The 27,385-nt window shown below is 40.8% G+C and overlaps 2 protein-coding genes across 4 annotated transcripts; one reads left to right on the top strand and one right to left on the bottom strand.

The window, feature by feature from the left end:
• Positions 1-1,124: 1,124 nt before the first annotated feature.
• Positions 1,125-10,942, bottom strand: ptpn1 (protein tyrosine phosphatase non-receptor type 1). The gene is made up of 10 exons (XM_008277764.1): positions 10,881-10,942; positions 10,447-10,750; positions 9,656-9,746; positions 8,337-8,437; positions 6,287-6,385; positions 6,031-6,168; positions 5,693-5,902; positions 5,322-5,483; positions 4,958-5,124; positions 1,125-2,875 (listed from the first exon to the last, which is right to left on the bottom strand). The coding sequence occupies exons 2-10, from the start codon at positions 10,501-10,503 to the stop codon at positions 2,584-2,586; spliced, it is 1,317 nt and encodes a 438-aa protein (XP_008275986.1). The 5' UTR covers positions 10,504-10,750; positions 10,881-10,942; the 3' UTR covers positions 1,125-2,583.
• Positions 10,943-11,005: 63 nt separating this feature from the next.
• Positions 11,006-25,675, top strand: klhl12 (kelch-like family member 12). Of its 3 annotated transcripts, XM_008277744.1 has the most exons (13): positions 11,006-11,302; positions 11,401-11,517; positions 12,502-12,728; positions 12,996-13,149; positions 15,164-15,381; positions 16,178-16,327; positions 16,444-16,558; positions 16,642-16,748; positions 16,834-17,029; positions 17,144-17,302; positions 18,260-18,358; positions 18,441-18,627; positions 24,157-25,675. In XM_008277744.1, the coding sequence occupies exons 2-13, from the start codon at positions 11,460-11,462 to the stop codon at positions 24,281-24,283; spliced, it is 1,797 nt and encodes a 598-aa protein (XP_008275966.1). In that variant the 5' UTR covers positions 11,006-11,302; positions 11,401-11,459; the 3' UTR covers positions 24,284-25,675. The 3 variants fall into 3 exon arrangements, with proteins under 3 accessions (XP_008275966.1, XP_008275958.1, XP_008275973.1); XM_008277736.1 differs by having other exon boundaries at positions 11,006-11,517; XM_008277751.1 differs by lacking the exon at positions 11,401-11,517 and having other exon boundaries at positions 11,007-11,302.
• The last annotated feature ends 1,710 nt before the right edge of the window (positions 25,676-27,385 follow it).

Below are 27,385 nucleotides of genomic sequence, written 5' to 3' on the forward strand. Positions count from 1 at the left end.
TATATATATATATAGACATAGATATATATAGACATAGATATATATATATATATAATAAGGGTGTGTCCTTGGAGAGGACATTTATACATTCTAAAGAAAAGTACAGCTGTCAAACAAAGTACTGAACTTTGTCGAGTCCCAAAGGTAAACAAATGCTAGCAGCTTAACTAATCTCTTCTTAGGACAAACCTGTTGATTCACAAATGCAGCATGCTAAAAACAAAACAAAACAAAAAAAAAACATAATCATATAAAACAATATTGCCAGCTCAGGGCCACACCATGATACAATGGCTAATTACTACAGTGTATTGTTTTCATCCCTGTGCTGGTGTTTGATTTTTGGTTTGTTCAAAATCCCTGGTTCCCTGTTCAAACACAGAGGTTGATGAAGTAAAGGGTGACACATTATTGAGTATTTGTATTGCTGGCGGAAAAAAGTTGGGTTTTAGCTACTTTGTGTCTCTGTTCATTAAGCTGGCATTCACGTGCGAGACATCACTAACTGAACACATGTTCACTTCCTTTGTATCAGCTGTGTTCAGGTTATGTTACACATTTTTATCCACTGACTGAAAACAGAAACTACAGCCGGGTGTTAGAACCTAATAAAAGATCTCCAGGTGTTAAGCTTGATTTATATTTCTGCGTTGATTCTACACCATAGCCTGATGTGTGCCTCCAGGAATGTAACTACACACTGTGGTGATGTAGGCCTCTACAACTGTTATATGCTGGGTTTACTGTGAACTTTTTGTTTCTGTGAAACAAAAATGTAATATGTAACAGGCTGTAATTGTATGTAATAGCCAATAATGTGCCAACGTAGCCTTTGTTTTCATAGAGCTAGGTGTAGAAACTCAGTTGGTTCCAACAGCTTCCTTTATTTCTACAGTAATTTTGGTAAAGGTAACTGATGTTAAACATTTATTAGCTCCAACTCTAACATTATCTGGTTCAGCCGCCATTGTTGGACATGTGCAAATAAACTCAACACAGTGACATAGAAACCCCACTACTCGTCTGGCTCACCAGATGTAAATTTGCCTGCCATTTCTGTCACGCACTTCACATGGCTTTCTCATTTCTTTTTGCTATCTGTCAATTTTCAAAATCCCCTCTGCTACGGGTAACAACCACCACCTCTGAGCAGCAGACTACATGCTGCAAATGGCACATTTTTGCTGATGATTTAGATCTTGCAACAAGGCAAAGATGCTTGGTTCCTTCATGACAGTGCTCACCTCCCTGCGTGCAAACTAAACTGACACCCCCCCCGTCACTATTTTACAGGAGCATGACTGCTGCATCCTGGGCTTAGCACAACTCAAGACAATTGTGATTATTTCATAGAAACACAAACAAGCCAGAGCTTCTTTTTTTTTTTTTACCCCAATAACAAAATGCCAATGAGGTGCAGCCCGACGATTCTCCATGGCGTCATGTCAGCACTACCCCACTGCTAACTAGTTTTGGCGGTGTAATTGCAGAGTAGTACAAACACAACAGCGCACATCGTAGACTACAACGTAGCCTCTGCAGAAAGTCAACCCAGGATTATAAATCAAGCTTTACAGTATCTTCAGTGTTAATTTAAGGGTGCCAGGCGAGTGGAGAGTGCGACATGTCAGTCTTTCCCCACCCTGTTTTTTGTTTTTTTTTCCCGTGTCACTCTTGAGCTACCAGGGAGAGAAAACGCAGAGGGAATCAAATACCAGGAGGCAACCCAGTCTAAATCTCACATTTGACGTTACATTAATATATCTGACTGAGCAGATTTAACTCACATGAGTAGAAAGCTCCAATAACTACCACTCGCGCAAATGTACATATACAGACACACAAAAACACACATACCGTATGGACTCAACCAGCACACCTCCTGCAGCTGACACACAGGCCACTAGTGAGGTCAGATAACAATTCAATGCCCACTCCAGCATGCATCTCTTATCTAATGGGCACACGGTTGCTTCCCTATTACTTTCACCTTATTGTTGGGTCTAATGCTGACCCATAACAAAAAATAACGTTTCTCCCTTACTGGCATATTTTCAGACAGGCTGGTCAGAAATCTGGCTCTATTATTTCTGATCCGTTTGTGTAAGCAAAAGAAAATGTGAAATCCTAATGGACACACGAGTTAAGGATGAAATGGAAGAACACATTCAAGTGTCATTTGGTAAATAAGAAAACAAAGGTGGAAAATGGGCTGACAGGCCATTCATCCTGGTTCACAGAACAGCGACGCTAAAATCATTTTCCTCTGCAGACCACGATACGTGTTTTATGTTGAGTCTGTTTAAACCAGTACACGTATTTAGATGTGACACCTGAAAAACTGAGGCCCTGAGCACCCAAGATGACATATGTAAAGAACGTTTGGGTGGGTATTAAGAAGTGGCAGCCAGCCAAGCCCTCACACTGCATTTGTAAAATTCAAACGAGTGAACCTGAATTTGCTGAAGACCAAACAATTCACTCACTCGCAGCGTCAAAGCAGGCTGGTTGGCCAGACTTGTCCACTTTGCAACATCAGCGGAGAGACGGGGAGGAACAAAAAAGGAGGAGGAACGGCAGACATCAGTGGAAATAGGCTCGATAACAGGCGTAAGCACTGAGAGCCAGCGCTGTGCACAGGCACACGTTGGTTAGTAGAGGGGACCAAGCCCCCGGCACAGGAGAGCCTTCCTTTTGCTGGTTCGCTGCCTCAGGCAACTCCAGCTCCTCCTCTTCATGCTGCTGCTGGGATTTGTTCGGAGCTTTGGAGGTAATATCTCGGATTCCCATGTGGTCATCGAGCTGATCAGCACTGTGGGGAGGAGGCTGGGGGGCGGTGATGTTCCTCTTTCGCAGGTCTAACTCTTGTGTGGACCTGAATGAGAAAACGATGTATGAAAGCAGAGTGGAGAAAAGCTTTAATGTCTCCTCGAGGCAGTTTGGTTTTTATTTGATAGGTACAGCAGATAGTAGATGATAGGATTTTTTTCTTGACATGCAGTAAGTAGCTGGATGGATCAGCTCTTCAAAGTTCTAACTTAGATTGTTAGGAATGAGTAAGTAAAGGTTTCTTTATGTATCACTTTTAATAACATCAAACACCAAAATAAATTTGACTAAAAGTTATGCTGCTGTATGTGATGCTACAGAGAATTGATGTTTACATGGATGATTGTTTTTGACTGAGTGGCACTACAAATTTTCAATTTACACACAGAAACTATAGTTTACACTAAAGTATTTTCTAGCAGACACTTTTAAGTTTAAAAAGTCAAGCCTCATTCAGCAGATCACTTTTTTGGTGGTGGTTTCCACTCCACCTCAGTTCAGCCCAGAAAAGAGAACATGGCACGTTTGTCAAACTGAGTCGACTGCTCTGCCCCGCATTTAAACAAAATACCAGCAGGGCTACTGACTAACCTTTTTACTGGTAGCACCGAGGTATCAAATGGGAAAGCTGGACGCACTTCCCACCTTGCCACAGGTGAAACGCATCACTTGCCGAATAGCTGCTTTTCGAAAGACACTACATTTACAGATGTTCCCTAAACACCTCACAGTGCAGGCTGCGGTAGATGCGACGTGGCTACAGTTTGCTCAGACAGATGTGTGACCAAATATTACTTTAAAAAGAGCAAAATAGGGCGTTTTAATGTCAAATTTGTCCAAAATGAAACTGAGTGATTTTATGTCCATGTGCTGTTTTCTTTTAACAGATAAAATTTAAAAAAACAACAACACATGTAGGCAGGGAAAGACTGACAAGGCCATGGAAGTCATAAAATACGTACTTTCCCCGCTGTGGCTAACGCAGTAGTGACCTGCACCAGTTAGAGCGACAACAAAACAGCTTAATGATCATCATGCACTCGCACCAATGCAACCACTTGAAATTTTAACTTGCACCATAGGATACAAACTAGAAAACAACTACATCTACGTATTCATAATGGTTGCAGAAGGCTAAAGCTGATCCCAGCTGACACTGAGTAAGAAGCAGGGTACATCCCGGGCAGGTCACTAGTCAGTTACAGGACTAACATTTAGACATGTACAGAGTCACACCACATTTAAAGGTGAGTTGAGAGGAAACCAGAGTAGCTGAAAAAACAATGCTAACTCCTTCACCACCATGTCCCCAAATAGATCACATTTTATTTTACATGGCTGAAGCCACACAGAAAAGGTTCTGCAGTGTCTCTGCCAAGAACTTGATTTTCACCAGAGGTACTGTACATATGGTGCTTTTAGATGCTACATTATGACATAGCATGACTGAGCATTTCCACCTTGAAACTGCGGTGTACTGAAGACATTGTCAAAAACCAGCATTCCAACTTCTGTGGTTTCATAGCTAATAAACCTTAGGAACCAATTCCGGTAGCTTGCAGGGTGGGGTTTCCTGTATCATTACTCTTCTCAGAACTGTTTTCCGGTTCCCACATGTATAGATGATTTCCTCCAATATTAGCAAAACTTGCTATTGTGCAGTGAAGTGTAGTTGTAAAGTGTTTGAGTAGTTGTGAGGTGTGTGCGGACAAAGAGGCCCAGACTTCATAGATCTGCACATTCTAGAAGAAGTAACAATGTAGATTTACATCTAAGTCACTGCAAAGCAGGAGGGATTATTTTCATTGAAAAACTTCTAAACATGTAACTCTGACATACAGAAATTAGTTTTTAGTGTTGTAATCAATGACCGAAGGGGAATTCTAAAGCTGTGAAAAGATGAGATTATTGAGATGAGCCGTTGAAGGTGACATCATATGTCACCTGCACTCTATTTAATTGCGTGTTCCTCCCCATTCTGCTGCATAACAAGAGACAGCAACACATGCTAGAACAAAAGCTAACAGAGGTTTTACAAATAACTGGTGCAACTTAATCCTGTTCTTTTTTCACAGTTTGAGCTGACAGTGTTAGATAAATTCAAACTAAACATGACATGGATGATTACCCCAGACTGTGGGTCTTCATCTGTCGGATGAGTTCATCATTTTCAGGGAAAAACGACAGCTCAAGTTTGCCGTTGTGAGGGTCTCTGGGAGGAGGAAGAGGAGGAGGAGGAGGAGGGGTAAACTCTGGAGGGTCATCTTCCTCGTTTGAGAGTTCTTTCCATGACTCCTTTAGAAAAAAAAACAAAACAAAAAAACCTTTGAGTTTAAGCAAATATACTTGATATTAGCTTTGCAACATATATGCTTTTATTTCTAATTGCACATATAGCAAACTTGTGCACATGCAGTTTCTTATTCTGAAAAGACAATGTATCAAGTGAGACTTTTATGAGAAGAGCAAAGAGCAGAAAAGGAGGGACTTACCTGCAGAGATGTATCCCCCTTGATGTACTTGGCACCTTCAATGACAGCAAGGTAGGAGAAGCGAAGCTGATCTGCAGTCTGAATCAAGCCCATTCGGTAGCGTCGCATCTCCAGCAGGACATCTCGAATACGCACTGAAGACGGGTCTTTACGGAGGGACATCTGCATATAACATTACAAATATTCAGTACAGACGCCTTTAAGTTTTAGGTTTTTGCTTCTGATAGATGTGCAAAAGAAGTTTCGACCTCAGACCACTTACACTCCTCATAATTAGTTCTTTGTAATATTGATCGATCACAATGTAAATGTGACAAGCGATGAACGCTGTTAATGGCATGATTTCTTAAATAGCAGAGATCTGTACAAACCAACAAGAGGCAGGTGTCCACAAGACAAAATGTCCCAGAGCGTCCGATTCCAGCACTGCAGTGCACCACCACTGGTCCCTGATCCGAATTCAGACAACCCGACTCTCGCACCTTAAACAGAAAGTTAAGGAAGGAGGCAGGAGACTCTGGTACCCCAAAGTCGGGCCAGGTGGTGTAGTGAAAATGTAAAATCTCCCGAGTCTCTTGAGTCTGCAGAGGAAGATTGGAGAGAACACAAATGCCAACATGCGACAGGAATTAAAGGACCAGGACAGAAAAGCACTCAGTATTCTGCTCTGTCTACTTTTACAAACAAATTCAAGAGGGAGACAACTTACAGACAGATTTTCCAACTCCAGCTGGCGGACTGTGTAGTAAGATTTGATGTCCTCTGAGACAAAGGTAAGCTTGAAATTGGTATCTTGAAAGATGGCATCTTTCTCCTCTCTGTGTGGCCAATACTGGGCACATTTAATCTAAAACCAAATAAAGGTGCACATTACACACAGTGTAACAGAAAGAGAATAGCAGTGCTATTTCCTGGTTAAACAAGGCATGCTGACAATCATACAATAAGAACAAAGTGCTGCTTACAGATCCTTTCTCTATGACTCGGTTGAGCATCACGACACCGCGGGTCCTCTGCTCCCATACCATCTCCCAGAAATGGCCACATGTATTTGGAAGGGGTCCCTGAAACAGAATGACAGTGAAGTTGTTTTAAAAGCACTGGATTTTATTCTTAGTATTACAGAACATTACAAATAGCACATCGATTTAAAGATTTTGTCGGTTGAAATTGTTGAAAGAAAAAAAAAAAAACACTTCAGAGGACAAACATGTATTGAGTCTTCAGTCTGCCATCTTTATATTGTACCTCAAACGTTACCCTTAAAGGACACTGAAGTACTTTATTATTTTGTGCATGTTTTTTGGGGACTACAAATAAATGTATTCTATACTGTAACATATACTATATTTATATAGTACTAAATACTATGTTTCTCCTAAAAAGAGTGTGGAAAAGCTCATCAGCCAAAAATGAGAAAGAGCACAGTGCTGTTTGTTGGAAATATGTAAATACAACATTATTTATAAGCAGTACAAAGTAACACATTGTCATGTAGTTGTACACCGGTGAGCCAAAACACTATGACCACCTGCTGAGGAATGAACTCTACAAGACCTCTGGAGGTGTCCTGTGGTGTCTGGTACTAAGATGTTGGCAGCAGAATCTTTAAGTTCGATGGATGAAGACTTGCTTGAGAGCACAAGCACGCCCTCCACCCTGTTACCAGTTCATTAGACTGAGTCACCAGATGTAGACTGCAGGTACAAGTTTGGCATTTCCACTGCATAGTTTACATGGCTTTCTCCTCCCCTTTTGTTACCGTTTTCAAAATCCCCATTGCTCTGGGAAAAAAACAACAACAACCTTTGAGCAGCAACCTAAATGCTAAAAATGGTATGGTATGTATGTTTTGATGAAGAAGGTGGGCCTGTCTGGTTCTTCTGATGAAATAAACATTTTGATAAAAACAACCTCCACCCAGTGCTTTTTCTGCAGGAACACTGGCGCTGAATCCAATCATGATTCTGACTGCTTTAGAGAAATACAAACAAACTAGAGTGTTTTTTCCCCCTACAGCAAAACAATAGTGCACTGATAGAGCCGTGGAGACCGGTCTGGCAATGTGAGACTAACAGTTTATAGTTTGACTCACTCCATGTTGGTAGGTGCTCACTGAGAGTACCCCACAGGCCTTAGAGATGCTCAGACCCATTCCCTTGGCAATGACAGCTTTTCCCATATTACCTACATCAAACATTTGGACTACAAGAACTGGCAATTTCTTACTATCTAATAAAGCTGTTACAATCGCAGATGTTACAAGGTAATCAAAGTTAGTTGCTTCTTCTGTTAGTCATGATTTTTTGCCTTATTGGTGCAAGCAAATGCTTTAAGTGCTTATTAATGCACAGCATCTGTCAGACACAACATGAAGCGTCTCCTGGGAAAACATGTTTTACAACTGCATTTTACAATATTGCCATGCGTTATCCGTTTATACACCAGCCGACATTTATCAGTGTACACAGAAGGAGTTAAAGTTACTGGCAGATACTTCAAAAACATCTGCTTATAACTGCACTATGCATACCACATTTATAACAATGAGCGTAAGATAGAAACACCCTTCAGTGTGATGCACATCAGTTCAACAACATCAAAAACTGCATCCTCTAAAATTATAAAGTTGAATTAAAACTTGTGCTAAACAGTGTCATTCAACACTGAGCATTACAACCTTCATCAAGGGATGTGGTGGTATTGTATTAGACTGCAGTATTTTTAGCTAGATGTACCTAAGAAACTCATAACTGAGTGCTTATAAATGCTGCAGACTGGGATTTAAAGCAAGATATTCTTTTATAAACTAATATAAGGTATCACATCCACTTTGTAAGATCTCGACACAGGGCACAAAATTTTACTGTCAGTAGGATTAAAGCATTTTTGTTGAGAAAAACACTTAAAACTATAGCTGTAAATAATTGCAAATATTGTCCAATATACAAACAAGTTTTTTTTAAAAGGACTCTCTGTTTCCAGAAGAGTGTACTGAATCTTCTCCATGCTTACCTGAGTAAGGATATAATTCCTCTGCGCCTCTTCTGCTGTTATTAGGCTGGCATTAATGTAGTCATTCGTACCCAGCTGTAGACATATTCTGCTGTGGTCAACTGAGGAGTGGGGGGGAAAAAAAAGAATCATGAAAAGTGTTGTTATTTAAATATCCCACAACCCCAAGGGACCAACGCAGCTGCCGAGAACATGTGACAAATGTCTTTGAACAAACTTAAGATTCTTGTGTTTGACTTTACTCGATACCCAGTGAAATAACCTTTTAGCGGCAAAGTAAACAGCATGAGCAAGTTTCAAGTTCCTGATTTTCACATCTTGTTTAAAGTGGATAAGAAACAGGCTTTGTGGTATATACGGTAACTATCTGCAGCCCGGTCTGCACAATTTGCATTGCTGATTCAGTGTGAAAAAGAGGAAACCACGTACTTCAGCTGTTGGACTGTGACGTTTTGTCAGAAACATTCATTTAAAAAATAGCACATCACACATATCGACATGTACACTGTAAAGCAGACATTTAATGTGGGATGTGATGAAGATGAGAAAATAAGAAGATTTGATGTTTTCATAGACCAACTTAACTTTATAGTGTTTTACACTCATTTGATTTTGTTGTTGGTTTACAGTTGTTTAGACTAATTTTTGGAATTCATTTACCTCTATTTTTATTGCAATGTTACAATCTACTAAAGCTTATTTTTTGATAGTGTCCAATTGTGTCGGGGCTACAGGTAACAATTAGCTGTCCAGCTAACCCCAGCACATTTACATTGATGGTAAATGTCCCCTGTCAATAAAATACATCTTCACCACAAAACTCTAAACTAATTTTGTGGTTAAAAATGTCAAATAAGCCTGACAGCACAAAATGCACAAAACTGTTTTGGATAATAATTATTACAGGATAATGCCAGCCTGATCTTCAGTACGCCTCATGTAGCATTAGCACAGCTACCATGGCATTAAATTAGCTGGAATTTTTTTGTCAGTCCATTCACAGCAATCCAACACTATGTTTATTCTGCAACATTACTTTTGCGATTTCAAATGATTATTACAGTGCTTGTACCTGAAGTCAAGCTGCAGTCAACTGATGTTGACTGTTTGTAAGATACTCATCTGTGAAAGACTCGACCAAGGTGATGTGATGGTGACTTTACAGAACTCAGGTGGTGTTTGAATATAAATATGAGATTACAGACCCAACAACACTGTGGGTGGAGCAGCATGCAAAGAGGCCCATGCTATCATGACATTTATGAAGTATTCTCTGTTCTTTTGGTCCGGTGCACTGAGGCGGACAAAATGCAACTTACATGGGCTGACATCTCTGTATCGATTCCGAGTCTTGTTTTCGGGTAATTTGGCAAGCTTGCATGGGAGTTCACATGACAGCTGACGAATCTCCTGTGACAGAATAAAGAAAGTTGCATTAGCATATTCATATTGCATTCACATCACATCTCTGTGGCTAATGTATTTAAAAGTTTAAAACTGAATGTCAGCAATAAAATCCTGAAAGTGAGGGGTTTTTTCTCTATACATATTCAATTTTGCAGAAAACTGGAATCTGTCAAGTTCCCATAAGGTAGATATGTTCCCCAAAAGTGGCTTTTGTGTGGGTGGATGTGACTGTTACACTAGATAGATAGATAGATAGATAGATAGATAGATAGATAGATAGATAGATAGATAGATAGATAGATGTGTGTGGACCCAGAACAATTGCACAGTTCACTGGGGGCCCTTGATGGATTATTGCACAAAAATAAAAATAAAAAATAGCTGATTAACAGTGAGGTTAGTGGTTAGTTAGTTCATGAGTATTTGGTGCAAGAAGATTAGATTTTTAAAATCCTTTAAAATAAGTTATACGAGGGACATTTGTGCAATAAATAGGGACATAAAATGTAGAATTAGTACCCGACAGACAGCATACAACTGCTCTGAGATGGGATGTAGCTGGTTTGAGACCCAGGCAGGAAGAACACGGACTAAACTAAACACGAACCAGCCTGGTAGCTCTGACTCATTGTGCTTTAGCTTCTATTTGGCCTAAAGCTTCACCCTCAGTCCACTTCCACCTTGATTTGCCGAGAGATCCTACCTGATAAATGGCGCTCCAACTCCCGTTTTCATCGATTTCCCGAAACTCGGCTTCCATTGCTGACAGTCCAGCTGCCACTCCTTCTTCTTCTTCGTCTTCTTCTTCTTCCCCCCAAATGTGGACGGCCGTATCTCCCCGGTGTTTTAACCAGTTCTAGTGAAACAGTTCCCAGTAATAGCCGCCAACTGCTCCGCCGCTGTTCTGTAATTCTCAGTACGGCTGCATAGATTACGGTCTCGGCCTGCTCTTAGCGGAAACACGCCGCTAGCTCCTCCTACACGGTGTAGCTGCCGTCCTTGGGTGCCTAAAAAAAAAAAGGCAGAATGTTTTCAAAGAGACGACATTCCACCGCAGGTTTTCTGTGAGAAAAGCTGGATTTTTACAAGTCTTCGGCAGCTCCGAATAACTTTGTTGGCGTGAAACAGTCACTTTACCATTCCTCCGGCAGCAGTGCAGGGCGACCAGCGAGGACGCGCGGAAGGCATCTTGTTTCTGGAACGTAACGGCTCGGCAGGGGAGCGCGCACGCACATGCACGTAATGGGTCTATTTACGTCCAATCTGTGGAGTCGCTGCTGTGACCTGCTGCAGTTTAGTCAACGAAATATTGTAGCTGGATAAAAATCGTATCGGGGGATAATATGACGCCAGTTTGACATTTCAGACTCATACGTCCTCACGGAGGCCGCGCACAGTGTGACCTAGCAGAGGTCATCATGGATTAGCAGTAGTTGAATGGCTTTCTTCAGACAGTGTGACTGACAGCAAGAACTGGGACAAGGGACTTTGGTGCTAGTAACGTTAGCTAGCGAGGCAACTTAGCTAGACGTTTTGAATCAGCTTTACCGCTGCGACAGGTATTATGCAAATTCTTGGCAAGTTCTTCTGTGTGTGTCGCTTCATGTGTTGTCTCCCTCTGGCCGTCAGCTCACTTTATATAGCTGTGTTTTCCTAGTTGTTGTCTGGCGTTGGCGTTAGCCGTCAGCTGTCGTTGGCTGCTGCTGCTGCTAGCTAATGTGTAGCTATAGTTATTGCCTCCCAGTGGTGGAAAAAGTATTCAGATCTTTTAACGGTAAGTTGCATTAGCAATGTCACAGTGCAAAAATACCATATTAAAAGTACAAAGTATTTTACACATTACAACATGAATTACTAATTTGAATATACCTGCAAGAAGTACCTAGTTATTATTGTGATTATTAGTGATTCTAATGTGGGATATTTTACCCTCCTCACCACAGTAATATAAAATGAAATACGCTAGTTACAGTATAATGTTTAGCATTTTCTTCTAAAATGCAGTAAGTTATTGCTAATTGGACGTACTCAAGTTAAGAACCAGCACCTCTGAACTGAACTGAAGCACTGTGTTGCCATATACTTTCTATGTTTGTTTCTCTGTTTCCTGATCTATCACACAATTGTTGGAAATATGCATTTTATCATATTTCTCATTATGTAACCCATACACATTACTAATGTTTGCAACTGTCATTTATTTTTCACAGTCAGTCTATCAATTATTTACCTGATTACTTGTTTGGTTTATTAAAAATGTAAGAAAATTAGGAAAATTATAGGTCAGTTTTCCCACATCCTGAGATGATGTCCTTAAATTGTTTATTTTATCCTCAACTCAAAGATATTGACTTTATTGTCATAGAGAACTGTTTTGTTTATAAAAATAATGACTTTGCTGTTATAATTTCCCACAGACCAATGTGACATCAGATGTCATCTTTTACAGACCAACAGTCCAAATGTCACAGTTTATTATGATGTGTGATAAATGGATGTTAAAATCTGATATGACATCCTAGAAATGGCACATATTTGATGTCTTTGCTTTAAAATAACCTGTATGCCTACTAAATTATTAAAATAGTTTTCAATTAATTTTTAGTGAACTTACTAACTAATTGTTGCTGCTGTAATACAATGTTTTCACACACATTCTTGCTTCATATTTCTGTACAACTTGTTTGCCAGGTGTGTAACAATATCAATGGTGTGACAGGTTAGGATTTTCTCAACAGAGGTTGTCTGTTTATTTTAGATTCCTTGAGCAGTTTGAGGTCCTTGAGAGACTCTCAGGGCAGCATGGCTCCCAAAGACATCATGACCAATTCCCATGCCAAATCCATCCTCAATGCTATGAATTCACTTCGCAAGAGCAACACACTCTGCGACATCACTCTGAGGGTGGAGAACACAGATTTTCCAGCTCACCGGATTGTCTTGGCTGCCTGCAGTGACTACTTTTGTGCCATGTTCACCAGTGAGGTACACATTTTTACGTAATGCTTACAAAGAAAGATATTGAACCCTAAAAAATATGTTACATACAGAATATATGTCTTGGAAGATTTAGTAGAATAAGGGTGTTTATTCTCCAGAAAAACACATGACTTAAATATCAAATGTATTGTCTGTTTTCTTGTGCTTTCTGGGACTCTTCAATCAGTGTTAGACTTTACTAAACTGCAGAATAACACTGTATGCTCACAAGTAATCCCTCAATTATATGTTTCTCTTGTTGTGGCCCTGCAGCTTGCAGAAAAGGGGAAATCTTTTGTCGACATTCAGGGGCTCACTGCATCAACTATGGAGATCTTGTTGGACTTTGTCTATACAGAGACCGTGCTTGTCACAGTGGAGAATGTACAAGAGCTGCTTCCTGCAGCCTGTTTGCTGCAGCTTAAAGGTAGGTTTAGGGATGCCTGCTGTACCTTGACTTCCTAAGTGTGCACTTAAGCATCTGGTTTCATTGTGAGTGTAGGCACAGGAGGTCTGCAGGTCTTAAAAAATCTTGAAAAGCAATTTATTTAAGTTTCATTTAAAAAGCACTTAAATCAAGGCTCCAGACTGCGATCAACATGGAACCCAAATGCAAGTTAAAATTTCAAGTGGTCGCATTTATGCGAGTGCATGATGATCATGAAGCTGTATTAGTGTTGCCGTAACTGGCACAGGAAGCTGCTGTGTGGACCACAGTGGTGGAAGGTAGAACTTTTATAACTTTGGCGTATTGTGCTATTTACGCTTAAAAATTAGTTCTTCTTGTGAAAAATGAAGAGCACCTGCATTTGCTGTTTTTCCTGCTCATAGAAAAGGGCACATGTGTATAAAAAAAAAAGAAAGAAAGAAAAAAATCACTCAGTTTCATTTTGGACCAATTTGACATTAGAACACCCTAGTTAACTCTTTTTAAAGTCATTGTTGGTCACACCTGTCTGAGCACACCAACAACATCTACCACAGCCCGCAATGTGGGGCATTTAGGGAACACTGGTAAATTGTAAAGTCTATCGATTAGAAAATGTTCAGGAAGTGAGATGTTTTGCCTGTGACAAGGTGGGAGGTGCGACCAAATGAGAAATCGGTCACACCGGTTCAACCAGTGAAAAAGTTAGTCTGGAGCCATGACTTAAATGTTTGTTCTTGCCTGTTGAAGGCAGTAATGTTGTTATTGTGCAATGGTTATGTGTCCAGTTAAGAACAGTTTGGAGACATTATACACATATAAACCACAAGTGGGATTGCTGTTATTGTAAATTGTAGAGTTTCAGTCACTACTGCTGGCTTCAGTGGCTAGAAAGCTCATCCATTTATAATGTTAACAATTGATATGAGCGAAAACTGAAATTAATCGTTGTGCCTTTTTTTGTATTATGTGCACATTGTACAAGTCTCGGTCATCCCCCTAATTGAACATATTGTACCATCAGCAAAGTATTGCGAGGAAGTTTTTAAGAGCTACCTTTGTGTTCCTTTGCAGTGTGCTTTACATTTCCTCTGATCCACATGAATAGTTAGTGTGTTGGTCCAGTTGTAATACACTGCCAGATTCAGGAAACACTCTGCAAATAAGGAAGGAGAAATGATGTGACATTGCTCATCTGTCATTTTAAAAGGACAGTATCCAGCTGCTGGCTGTGAGCACAGATGCAGCTGTTCTGTCTGGCTGTGATGGTGAAGCTGAGGCTGAATATGGTTAATGTTTGGACTTTGGTTCCTGCTGTGGTTCAGTCTGTGGTGTAATGGATATGTCCAACTGCTACTACGTCAACCTGCAGTGCTTCTAAGACAGATGTGTTACCAACACACAACAGGAGTTGAGGAACACAGTAACATCTAGACAACACTAGCAAAACCATCACTGCACCGAGACTACCGCTGCATTTATAGTCTAACATCCGTTAAAGACGAACATGTCACAGCCATAACTGTTAGAAGCAAAGCAGAGCCATGGCTACTGTCACAGTCACAGTGACAGCTGTGTCATCTGAAGGCTGCAGTCATAATCACAGATACAGGCTGTCTTGGCAGTGGTCAGAGATAGAGCCAGTGAACCAGCTCCTTCAGTTTTTCTTCAAAATGCAATGATGCACACTTGTATCTGAGCAGCCACAGCTGAGGCTGTGTTGACTCTCTCTGTAGTCACAGCCAGCAGGGGTCTACTGCATATTACATGATACTATATCATTCTACAGTTCAGTCTTTTTCTGTGGGTTAGAGGAAATGCAGACATTATACGATAATACAAATATAGTCCTTAAAAAGTTTGCATGAAGTTACAGGGGCTCAGTATTTAATTGACTACTTTGAAAGTTTCCAAATTAAGCATTGATTAGTGACTTCGATTTTGTGTTTATCAAGTTTGGCTGAATTTGAATCCTAGCTGTGTGTATATACAAACGTGTCTTTGTTTTCCTTAGGGGTGAAAAGAGCGTGTTGCGATTTTTTGGAGAGTCAGCTCGATCCCTCCAACTGTCTGGGTATTCGTGACTTTGCCGAAACTCACAACTGCCTTGACCTGATGCAGGCCGCCGAGCTCTTTTCCCAGAAGCATTTCTCCGAGGTGGTTCAGCATGAGGAGTTCATGCTGCTGAGCCAGACGGAAGTTGAAAAACTAATAAAATGTGATGAAATCCAGGTAGGAACACTAGATTTCTAGAGTTTTTCAACATACATACTGTATGTTCAGCAACAAAAGATCAGGCAGCATGTTCTTTTGTTTCGGAATATTATGGATACATAATTTTGCTATTTGAAGCACCGGAAAGCTGTCTGTTAAAATGAGATTGTTAGCCCTATAACGGACTTATGTATGAACACCTGTGCTAACCGAAACAAGTACAATTTATGTTAAGATGCCTGAAAATTGGCTTTGATTGAAAAGTGTGAACTGAGCTTGACTTTCACAGCTCCCATGTTGTCAAACATCTGAGCGCGAAAAGAGAAATTCAAGCACCAACCTGTCGTGATCTCAGTTGGTGCCCCCACCCCTCAGTTTTGCGGATTGGCCTGACAATGAAATTGCAGAGAAGTAAAACTGATTTAAGTTAGCCTTTGTTCTCAGGAAATTCCTGTTTCCCAACCACATGCCTTGCTTTGTGAAAACACAGTTATTATCACTCGATGATTTATAGATGAGCAATTCTGTCAAATTCTTCTTCCTGTCATTTTTGTTGTTTTTAAAATATAACTAGACCATACATGAACATTGCGGTCACGCTTAATTTGCCTACAGTTAAAGTATTCTCTGTCATCCCTGAGGATGTTACAGTGAGAGTTTGTGGCTTGTTTTACCTTTTACGAGGCTTCACTGTTTTGCTGTTGTGCATTGTGTCTTTGCAGTTACAGAAACAGAAGCAGCAGAAACTAATGTGTGGACATTTACTGTGATTGCTGTAATTCTTCCTTTTACTGTATATGTTGTCTGCATGTAGGTGGACTCTGAGGAACCTGTATTTGAAGCCGTGCTAAACTGGGTCAAACACAACCGAAAAGAGCGAGAGCCGTACTTGCCAGACATGCTCGAGTTTGTTCGAATGCCTCTTCTTACTCCCCGGTACATTACAGATGTCATTGATGCTGAGGTGAGCCAGACGACACACAACAGTTTGTTGTGTAATCATACGCAAAGCATGGAATGAAGGATTGTCTGTTGAAGTTTTCATCTCACTATAATTAAGCAAGTTTTTACATGTTTTAGCCTCTCATTCGGTGTAGCCTGCCATGTCGAGACCTCGTTGATGAGGCCAAGAAATTCCACTTAAGACCTGAGCTGAGAAGTGAGATGCAGGGGCCGCGCACACAAGCCAGATTAGGTAGGAATCCGGTTTTCACCTGCAATTTAGCTAAATGCATGTCTCTTAAAGCAGCTTTGTAATCCACCTGGTTTTCTTGTTAGGTGCCAAAGAAGTCCTACTGGTAATAGGTGGGTTTGGCAGCCAGCAGTCACCAATAGACATAGTTGAGAAATATGATCCTAAAACACAAGAATGGAGCTTTTTACCTGTGAGTATTGAATATTTTAAAGAGAGTCTTGTGGTGTTTTTTCTCTCAGTGGTTTGGCTGATACAGACACGTGTGTCTTGAACAGAATATCGCACGGAAAAGGCGTTATGTGGCCACGGTTTCTCTCCACGATCGAGTTTACGTGATTGGAGGCTACGACGGCCGGTCGAGGCTCAGCTCTGTGGAGTGCCTGGACTACACTGCGGACGAGGACGGTGTTTGGTACACCGTCGCCACCATGAATGTGCGTCGTGGCCTTGCTGGAGCCACAACACTCGGAGGTGTTTATGCCAAATGACTCACCTTTTCACCAGCATTCCCGTTCTGTGAAATCCCCTGTGACTTTTCTTGTTTCTCATAGATGATAAGTTGTGGTGTTATTTTTCTCTTGACAGACATGATCTATGTTGCCGGTGGCTTCGATGGCAGCCGACGTCATACCAGTATGGAGCGATATGATCCCAACATCGACCAGTGGAGCATGCTGGGAGACATGCAGACAGCTAGAGAAGGAGCTGGTCTGGTGGTGGCCAGTGGACTCATATACTGTCTAGGTATGAAGAAAAAAATTTGGACAATATTTGGTGACACAGACGCACATATGACTGCTACAACTGATCTATGATTAATTGCCAACTGTCAACTGATTGTTTACAGTACTGGCCTAAATATAACTCTAATCAAAAAATGAGCCCTCCCCCTTTATGTTACAAAGGTGAAACAAAATAATGCCATTGAAAACATAATGTCAATCACCCTTTGGTGTAGCCCTGTAAAGGATCTTCTCCAGCACTTAGCATGTTTCAGACTTTGTCTTTTGACGCTTCTCCTCATCTGTGTTCATATTAATTCTTGGCTGCCTGACAGATGAGTCAGTCCACAGTCCATTTCTGCAGTGAAGATGTTAAGACACATTTTGGACTCTCCTTTTCAGTTGTCATGAATGTGTACAGGTTGCCCTCAAATACCTCTGCAGTTTAAACTAAGCTACCAAAATATTTTGACAGCAGACTGACTCTGAAAGACACACATTCTAAAATACAAGACGACCACCATGTTTTTTAACATAATTTATGGAAAATAAAATGTTTCTGTGTTTTGGACAATACAGCTCTGCTTAATATTGAGAATATATAGTAAACTTGTTTAGGGCTGCAGCTAACGATCGTTTATACTATTGATTATTTTTTCCATTATTTTCTTTAGAGTCTGTCCAATACTAATTTCTTTGGGCCAATACCGATGTTAGGGAGAAAGAAATTCTGATATCAACGTAACAGCTGATATCGTACATGTTATATTGAAAACATAACTCTCCAAATTATATCCAATTTATTCCCACATGACATAAAACAAAGCAAAAAAATCCTAAGAAACAAGAAGTCAGAAGTAGGAAATGCTTGATATTTTTGCTTAAAAGACAACTTTAAAGTAAAAAAAAAAATTGCCAGTAGACTAGTTAGTCAGTGAGCCACTCGAGCTCTAAATTTTCCCCTGATCTTCCCTCATAGGTGGATACGATGGTCTAAATATCTTGAATTCAGTGGAGCGGTATGACCCTCACACAGGCCACTGGACCAGTGTCACGCCCATGGCCACCAAGCGGTCAGGTAGGTAAGAACACAGGTGGAGCAGAGTATCGCAGCGACCTGTGTGTGTTACTGTTTGTGTGACGCCTTAATGCCTTTGCAGGGGCTGGTGTGGCTCTGCTCAACGACCACATTTACGTTGTGGGAGGTTTTGATGGCGTTTCACACCTTGACTCCGTTGAGGTCTACAACATCAGAACAGACTATTGGACCACTGTAGCCAGTATGACGACTCCTCGATGCTACGTAGGAGCAACCGTTCTCCGAGGACGACTTTACGCCATCGCCGGGTGAGAACGTGTGTCCTTCTTTCTGTAGCAGTGGGTTTAAACAGTGTTGTGCAGTATGTATGTTGAGAAACGCTGAGGGTTGTTGCAATCAGTTCAACCTAAGGGATGGGCGATACAGCTTAAAAATTCTTCCTGATAAAAAAAATCATTTCAGGTGATATCAACAATTATTGATCATTTCTAATAATTTTTGAAAAAAATTATTTATTTATTTTTAAAAAATGCCCAGAAATAAAGGTTTAGTTTGAATTTACCCATCTTACTTTGAACATAACCACTTTATCTAAAGGTAAACAGGTAATAATTTTAATGTGAATAAAACTATTTAAAAAAACATACATGAATAAATAAACTTTCACACGTAGATACAAATAAATAATGACAAGGGACTGACCTCACCTTGATACACATTAAATTAAGAAAGCAACTAAAACCCAGAGGTGCATTCAGCATGAAGCCGTTGCACTGCGCTGAGGTTAACTTTCTAAGTGGCTGGTCTGAACCAGCTGTCACTGGATGGAGACTCCACACCAGCTTCTGAGCAGGCTGCCAAGAGAACATCGCTTAGGTGGAGCGTCTCAGGGCTGTGGATGCTTTTTGACCACAAAGACCGTCTCACAAGGGCAATCAGTGTTGTCCGCCAGCCTCAGCCACCACCAGTGGAGGTGTGCAGGTGTAGACAAGGGTGACGAGAGGCGCAGGCAGCCATGGACTAGTGCTCCTCAGAGAGCCTGCATGGAGGCCATGCAGTGCGAAGGAGCTCTGTTGTCAAAGTGTGACAGACTGTTATGAGCCAGAGAACAAACACACTTTGGGTTCATGCAACCAAACTTTGCATTTACATTATTTGCTTTCATGGTGGTTTGCATCATGGAAGAGAAACTGTCAAACATTCTATCAAACAGTTTTCTTACTGCTGTCGAAGTGTCTATCAGCAGTACGTACCACTATCATTCAGTCGCCCAGGTCTCCATCCTCTCCATAGTAACCATGAAGTGATACCTTCATAGAAATACTACCCCGTTAGAAGTTGGAGGCAAAAACACAGACTCTGACATGCTCAAACTCTGATAATAAAAGTCTGAGATAGCCATGTCATGTGAAGGTTTACTGTCCATGTTATGTCCCTGCACTAACAAGATACATCCCTTCACACTCTGTAGGGAAACACAAGTAGAGAATTTTGTTCCAAAATGCTTTGGCTGCTGAAGCTTGATATGAGCTCTGGCTGAACTTCTGAAAGCATTTTTTGCAGAGATTGTGGTGGATTTTATTCCTGATTTTACACAGTGCAGTCGGTGGGGGGTCTCCTTCCAACCAGTATTTAAAGAAGGAATGACTAAAATCGCTGCAAAGTGGCGCAGTTGGTTAGCACTGTTTCCTCGCAGCAAGAAGGTTGCCGGTTCGCATCCCGGTGGGGGCACCGGAGTCTTTCTGCGTGGAGTTTGCATGTTCTCCCTGTGCCTCTCCGGGTTCTCCGGCTTCCTCCCAAAAACATGCTGAGGTTAATTGGTGATTCTAAATTGTCCGTAGGTGTGAATGTGAGTGTGCTTGGTTGTCTGTCTCTAAGTGTGGCCCTGCGATGGACTGTCAACCTGTCCAGGGTGTCCCCTGCCTTCGCCCTAAGTCGGCTGGGATAGACTCCAGCCTCCCGCGACCCTAGTGAGGCTTAAGCGGTGTATAGATAATGGATGGATGATTATAATCACCAAAAACTCTGACTGAACAAAGGCAAGTAAGGATAGTATTACAGTAAGTTTTTAAAAGAGCCAGACCTGTCTCTACATGAAGGCTTGATTGATTAGATTTTATCTTGGCACACAAACATAAAAACCACCAATGAAATGTTTCAGTGTAGACACATACAGTAAGTTACAGTGTAAAACCAGCACATCCCATCTAGTAGACGTTCAGACCGACCTTAGGCCTGCATGAAACAAGCCCAGTCATTAGTTTGAATGACAGCTGTGGGGGTACAAACCCAGGAGCCTCCAGCCAAAACACACACACATTGTGCGGCATTTGTTGAGCTTTTGCTGCAGCGCAATGTGGAATCACATTACAAAGTATTCTAAACTGCTGTGCAGTATGTTGACATCTGAGCAGCCTTTAAACTCACAGATCTGTTACTTAAACAAGACTTCTTGGATTGTGTTTCTCACCAGTATGTGAAGCAACACGCCTCCACCAACGCAGACCCAGGGTTTTTCCTGCACAGAGAATTTTTTGGCGTTCCCACCAAAGAGACTGTAGCCAGCACCAAGAGAAAATTACCAGTGCCAAAATGGTGGAAATATAGAATAAAAATAGCATTTCCATTTTTAACCACTTTTGTTTATTGGGGTTTTATTTAGTCAATCAAAGTAAACAGTTTTTTGTCAAATGTGCTGAAATAACAATAAAATGCTTAGATTTATGTCGAATGAGGTAACACAGACTCATTGGCATTACTGTACGATCATGCTTGCTGCTCTGCCCATTTTGAGCCAGAAAACCCCCTGAGACCCTCTCACTGGTGTAACACAGGGCTATTGGCCTTTTTCTTTTTATTTATTCTTCCATTTTTTTGCAGTCTAATCACAATCTTCTACTTAAATCCCAATTTAAAGAACAATATTAATCAAATACAGTTCATTTTTACCCACATAACTGACAAAGCTTATCTTGATGAGCATCGCTAACATAACATCCAGTTTCCAGACACAGGCTTTGTGTCTTTAAGTGGTATAAATTCAGAGGTGAATGAGCTACAGAGAAAACTCAGGGTGATTTCAAGCATTCTGTGTCGGGTCATGCCTCAGTTTCATGATGTTAAGTGACCGAATTATATCTTTCCTTTCATTTTGTTATGAGACAAGTTATTGTGGTCATTGCCAGCAGAACAGGAGTCACTACAGTGTTTCTGCTAATGATTTGTTTCACACTCTGCTTGTTAAGATTTAGCTTATGTCTTCCAAGGACAAATACACAAAGACAGCTGTAGTGTGAGACACCACGAGTTTCAACACAATATTTGAATTCAGTTCAGTTAGAAGACCCCTTTCAAAAGAAATCTAGTTTTTCTACCTTGTTAACACGTCCTTATGGTGTTTTTTGTATGTGGAAGATACATTATGTGCAAAAAGATCAGTCAACACCAGGGCTGAGCATTTCTGCGGTTAAACTGCAGTGTACTGATGACATTCTCTAACACTTAATCATATGTAAATTGCATGCTGAGACTTTCTGTGTCATTATTCTTTGGTTTGAAGCTGTATGGCTGAATTACGCCAGGATCACTTTCCACTGTGTAGCGCAGAGTAGGTTCACAGTGCTTGAGCAGAGTTGTAGGTGAGCTGTTCTGCTCGGGATGCAGCGAGCGGCGGAGGGGTAGGTTGAGATTGAAGTGGGAACTTCATAGATCCGCACATTCTAGAGGAAGCAGCGGTGTAGATGTCAGTTCATGCTTTCCTCATGCCATCAAGGCTACGTGTGGTGTAAAGTTTGTGACGGTCCGTGCGGACGCCCCTGTGGATATCTGCGTGCATCCCAAAATGAATGCCTTGTTTGACTGTCCACACTGTGAACACACTCACTAAACATGTGTCAGTAAACTAAATGGTGCTCAAAACAAATGCTTGTTGCTTGTGATGGAGATTCTCCATCATTCATACTTAGTTGTACGAGGTGTGTCAGAAAAGTTCCAGGACTGGTGTCACAAAAAATATATTTCAAACCCAAACTACAAACTATGAGTTTTCCCCTCCAGACGATCAACCAGCACGTCTACAAAGAGATCCTGCAGCGTTTGCTTTGTTCAGTGCATGAGAAGAGGCGAGAGTTGTGGCAGGAAAAGTCGTGGCTGCTTCACCATGACAACGCACCTGCTCACAATGACCTGAGCATCAGACAGTTACTGGCTGAGAAGAACATCGCCGTGCAGGAGCAACCTCCCTACTCACCCCACCTGACTCTGTGTGATTGTTTCCTCTTCCCCAAGCTCAAGGGGGTCATCAAGGGGACCCGTTTTGAAGATTTGGATGACATCAAGATGGCTGTAATGACGGAACTGTAGAGGATCCTGGAAGAATCCTTCCAGGAGTGCATGGTGGCGTGACAGAGAGGGCTGAGAAAGTGTATTGGACTCCAGGGAGATTACGTCAAAGGGGAAAACTTGTAGTTTGTACTTTGTATTTGAAATCTATCTTTTGTGACACCAGTCCTGAAACTTTTCTGACACACCTCGTATAGTTGTACTGAAGTTGTCGCTGTAGGATTTTGAGGGTGCTTTGATTTAGAAATGCTTCCCATCTACATTGCTCTTACACAGTGAGAGGTTTCTAAATTCTCTAGAAATCTTGTTCTGTGTCCGCCCACTGTGCTTGGCACACCAAAAGAGCAGTCGCTGACATGCTGCTGCAGCACAATCTGTAATCCGTAAAAAGGGCAAAGTCACAGCCAACATCTCAGAAATATCCACAAGAGCCTGGTTAATTTTTCTGTGTTCGATATGAGGAGTAATGTGACCGTCTGCACAGCAGTTAGACACGTTCCCTACAGTATGTATATTGTAGTATGCAAAGAGCAAAGCGTGTGTGTCCATCATCCACATTCAAGTCAGCACTGGTGTGTGCATGAGGATGTGAAAACTAGGAATTTGGTTTGACTGCCAAGCCAAATTTCCCCCAAGTCCATGATCATCTGATACAGTTTATCTTTCCTCTGCTGATTATTTATCTTTGGGTTGTATAATATGACATTTAGGCTGGTGTGTACCTGTCACCCTTTTAAATATTAAATATTCAAGATTGGTGTCCAAGATGGCTATGGCTATTATTTTAGTGTTTTCTGCCATAAAGCAATGACGTCTTAGCCAAGATACATGTTTTTGGGTCCAATGGATTCAACATAAATAGTTTGACTAGTACTGGGTGTACAATTGCAGTGGTAACTAGCAGTCTGTCTACCAATAAGGTTATAAAATGCTGTAAAAATGGCAAAACTGACATAAATTCCAAGAAAGTATTTAGTACATTTTTATTTCCTGGACACAATAAAATCGACTCCAATAAATTTGATAAGAAGGAAGAATGCGACAACTCGTCATTTTCATCATCATTCTTGAAACAATCCTGTCCACCCTGACATGCACAAATTCCTAAACAGCAAGGTTTGCACTCTAGCAACCAAACTTCTATGAGTTGCAAGAGATCTCAACTGCATCCGACATCCGACAATGTTCTACTTGAGGAAAACACTGTATCAGAGCATTAGGGGTCCCATCCCTTGGCTGATGGCATAATTGGGATTTACATTTCAACCATTTTAAGGTAGCAAGGGATGTTTCATATAAGATACTTTTTTTAATATTTCATTCTTATACATAGAATTGAGGTTTTAGGGGTTTAACCAGTGACCAGAGTAGAATTTTAACTTCAGTTTAACTTGTAAAAACATCCTGTAGCAGGCGAATAACAGTGTTGTAATCTAACCTTCATTCAGCTGAGTTTACTGCTGTGATTCAAACTCTCGGTTCTTCTCTTACTCTAGATACGACGGGAACTCTCTTCTCAGCAGTATCGAATGTTACGACCCAGTTATCGACTCCTGGGAGGTCGTCACGTCGATGGCGACCCAGCGGTGTGATGCAGGCGTCTGTGTTCTCCGAGAAAAGTGATTTTTTTTTTTTAAATTTTGCCAAGAACAAGAACCACAAGAGGAAAAGCAGGCGGGAGGACGGGCAGCTAGACTTTGCTATAATGCCACTAAAACAGAGCCACAAAGGGAGATGTTTGGTCGCCAGTATGCAAATAGGTACTCTGAAAAAAGAAAAAAACAAATGAAGTGCAGCCGTTTGTGCTGCCTCCTCTGAAGGATGGTTTAACCTTCACCACTCAGACTGTGCAACAGAGATTCAGCTTCGCCGTGGTAGACTTCACCTCAAAAGAGGCCTCCAAGGAGCCCATCACCACTTGCATGACTCTCTTCGGTGGTACTTGTGTCTGTCGTTACCTGTGAGATTATTTTTTCAGTTTGTCTTCAAAGTGCAATATATTTCTACTCATCATAAGAAGACGATGGAGCAGATTTAGACTCCAGCTGCTGCTATATGCCTTATGACTTTGGCCAGTGAACATCCATGTTGCCTCCCATTTGACTTTGATGATAGTTCCACTACATAAGCTTATTATCAAGTGAGCTCCTTTGGCATTTGCAAGGTCATTAATGGGTCAATAATTTAGCCCTTTTTTTGTAATTCTTCCTGTAAACAGTGCTTTTAGATTGAATTCACTTTATTACAAAAGATTTAATACTTACTGTTTCTCTCAGAAGATATATTTAGAAATGAATATTGTTATAGAACATGACTGAATTGTACTGGTTATTCTTCATTATTTTGTCCCTCAGTTTGGCAAAATGGAATAAACAAATAAGCGAGGTGCATGCGTATAGCTCTATCTGGTCATGTACATGTAGGATACAAAGTCCGAACATCACTGTTGCCTGGGAAGTAAATAAACAAAAAATAAATACATAAATAAACACGCTGGGAACCGACGCATTTGTAAAAAAAAATCTGTGGTACATCTAAACACCTGTTAAGTGATGCAGAGAGACAAAACGCTGCATAGTCACTTCGCACGTCGTCAGCTGAGTCAGTGGCATCTCTGGTGAGAAAAGTCATCGATCACATCCTCAGAGAAAACACGAAGAACCATCCCAACACTCGAAGCAGTTGGACATCACCGAACTCTGGATTCATCAGTGTTATGACTGTACAACTTAATTTGTCCATTTATCATGAAGAAACAGTAAAAACTAAATGTCTGCATGGTGCCAATTTGTTGATTTCACCTCCAGTCTCCACATATGTTTCTCCTGTCACACCACAGACTTTATGTAAAAGAAGGATGTAGTATTTGGGTCTGAAAGGTGGATGAAGTGCCTTAAACTGGCATTCTGTCTGACAGCCAGCAGGGGGCAACTCCTCTGACTGGAAAGTGAAAGATTGTCCAGAATGGCCCCAATTCTTTCTTAATTTGTTACCTAATAAACATTTTCTTAATGAGTTTATGGTCTCAATCCCTAGTTCCAAGTCTGCTTCAATGCAATGTGTTGTTCATTTTGTAAATAATGAATGCATTTAAAATAACAGACAATAAAGCAGAGTGTTGCTGCCTGGAATCGATAAGTCACTACCTTTAAAATTCAGGAAATTTGTTGCTTTACCAACTCGGATTTTGTTCACTTTGCTTATTTGTTGTTTGGGACCCAAAACTTTTTTTTTTTTTTTAATTTAGGCTGAATTTTGAGAATGTCATCTGTTTCCAGACAGGAATATTTACATTTTATTTTTCGTACAGACAGTACTGTTTGCAGTAGACCTAAATGATTGAATGGCTCCAGCAGAGGTCAAATTTATTATTTGACCTTTAAAAATGGGTAAATGTCATCTTTACTAGACTTTTTTTTTTTTTTTTTACCAACTTTTGAGGCCTTTAACATCAGTATAATTTGATGTAGTTGAAGTATTATAAGTCAGGGTTCCAGTGTTTTGCTATATGTGTATTAATTTGTAGGACCACAAAAACTGTTGGTCAATATATTGTCATTATATATGCAAAGCTACAAGTTGCTTCCATGTTGCTTCATGCCGTTTCCGCACATACATAAAATGAACACTGAACTGAGAAACTGCTGATAATTCCACACTCATCACAATAAATCTCATGTTTATTGAAACACATGGTGTCAAACGCTGTAACAACAAAACAAGAGGAAGAAAGAGGAGAAGCAGGAAGAAAATAATGCAAAACGGATTCACATTTGATTTACTTGCAGGAAGGACATTTTCAAAAGACATTCTTTGTAGTTTTAAATGTGAAGTTTGTGTTGTCTTCGCGTCCACATAGCTGGAGCTGGGATGGTGACACAACAGATACGATCAGCTGGAGGCCACTCTGACGACGCAGCCCGTGTGTTTCACAGCATGTAGTGACTGAGATATACCACTTTAAAGGATGCAGAGGATGTGAGGGTAAACTTTATGCACCCATGTGGGCCTCTCAAGAGTCCTCTATCTGATGATGTCTGTGATATCTTGTTTTAGAGATGTGCGATAAATGCAAAATATTGCTGAAGACAAAACTAAAGTTAAAATGATCAGAAGTTCTTCTCTGAACCACGCAGATGATTCAAGTAATTGTTTGAGACTCAAAGCAGGTAAAATGATTCACTACTAACTGAAAAAGTGTGTTTGGTAGATCAGTTTTTTTTATTCCACTAAACTATTAATTACCACATGACCCTCATGTTTATCTTGTTAGCTTTTGGAGGGACCAAAGCCCCACAGCTGAGAACCTCTAGACTAAACTTTAAAAGTGACAAAACAGCTCCACAGAAAGCACGCTGCACAGTTCACCAGATCAGAGTAACAATCTCATAATGGGATCAATCATCAATGATGGGTATGCAAGCACATATTTTTTCAAGAAATTCTCCTTGAATGCAAGTAATAGAGTATTTTAACATGGTTGTATTAGCTGAATAAAGGGTCTGAGTGTTTCATCCACCTGTCGATGCAAGTTAAAAGACGGTGAAGCAAAGCTCACGCCAGAAAAATATGAATTTGAAGCCATAAAGATGATAAATCTGTCTCAAGTTCTGTGCAAATGCTTTTTTTTTTTAACTTCATGCAAGTAACAACAAGTCAAAAAAGCAACTAAAACAACATTTTGAGGGAGAACTGGCAGAATTCCCTCCCTCCGTCTACCTGCCC

This window comes from Stegastes partitus, unplaced genomic scaffold (assembly GCF_000690725.1).
Source record: "Stegastes partitus isolate 25-593 unplaced genomic scaffold, Stegastes_partitus-1.0.2 Scaffold4, whole genome shotgun sequence".
Taxonomy (NCBI): domain Eukaryota; kingdom Metazoa; phylum Chordata; class Actinopteri; family Pomacentridae; genus Stegastes; species Stegastes partitus.

Coding starts and splice junctions, on each gene's coding strand:
- klhl12 (XM_008277736.1), top strand. CDS start 11,460: ATGTGTAGCTATAGTTATTGCCTCCCAGTGGTGGAAAAAGTATTCAGA. Junction 17,303..18,259: donor TGGACTCATATACTGTCTAG/GTATGAAGAAAA, acceptor CTTCCCTCATAG/GTGGATACGATGGTCTAAAT. Junction 18,359..18,440: donor CATGGCCACCAAGCGGTCAG/GTAGGTAAGAAC, acceptor ATGCCTTTGCAG/GGGCTGGTGTGGCTCTGCTC.
- ptpn1 (XM_008277764.1), bottom strand. CDS start 10,503: ATGGAAGCCGAGTTTCGGGAAATCGATGAAAACGGGAGTTGGAGCGCC. Junction 6,169..6,286: donor GAGTCATAGAGAAAGGATCT/GTAAGCAGCACT, acceptor ATTTGGTTTTAG/ATTAAATGTGCCCAGTATTG. Junction 5,484..5,692: donor TGGACACCTGCCTCTTGTTG/GTTTGTACAGAT, acceptor TGTTATATGCAG/ATGTCCCTCCGTAAAGACCC.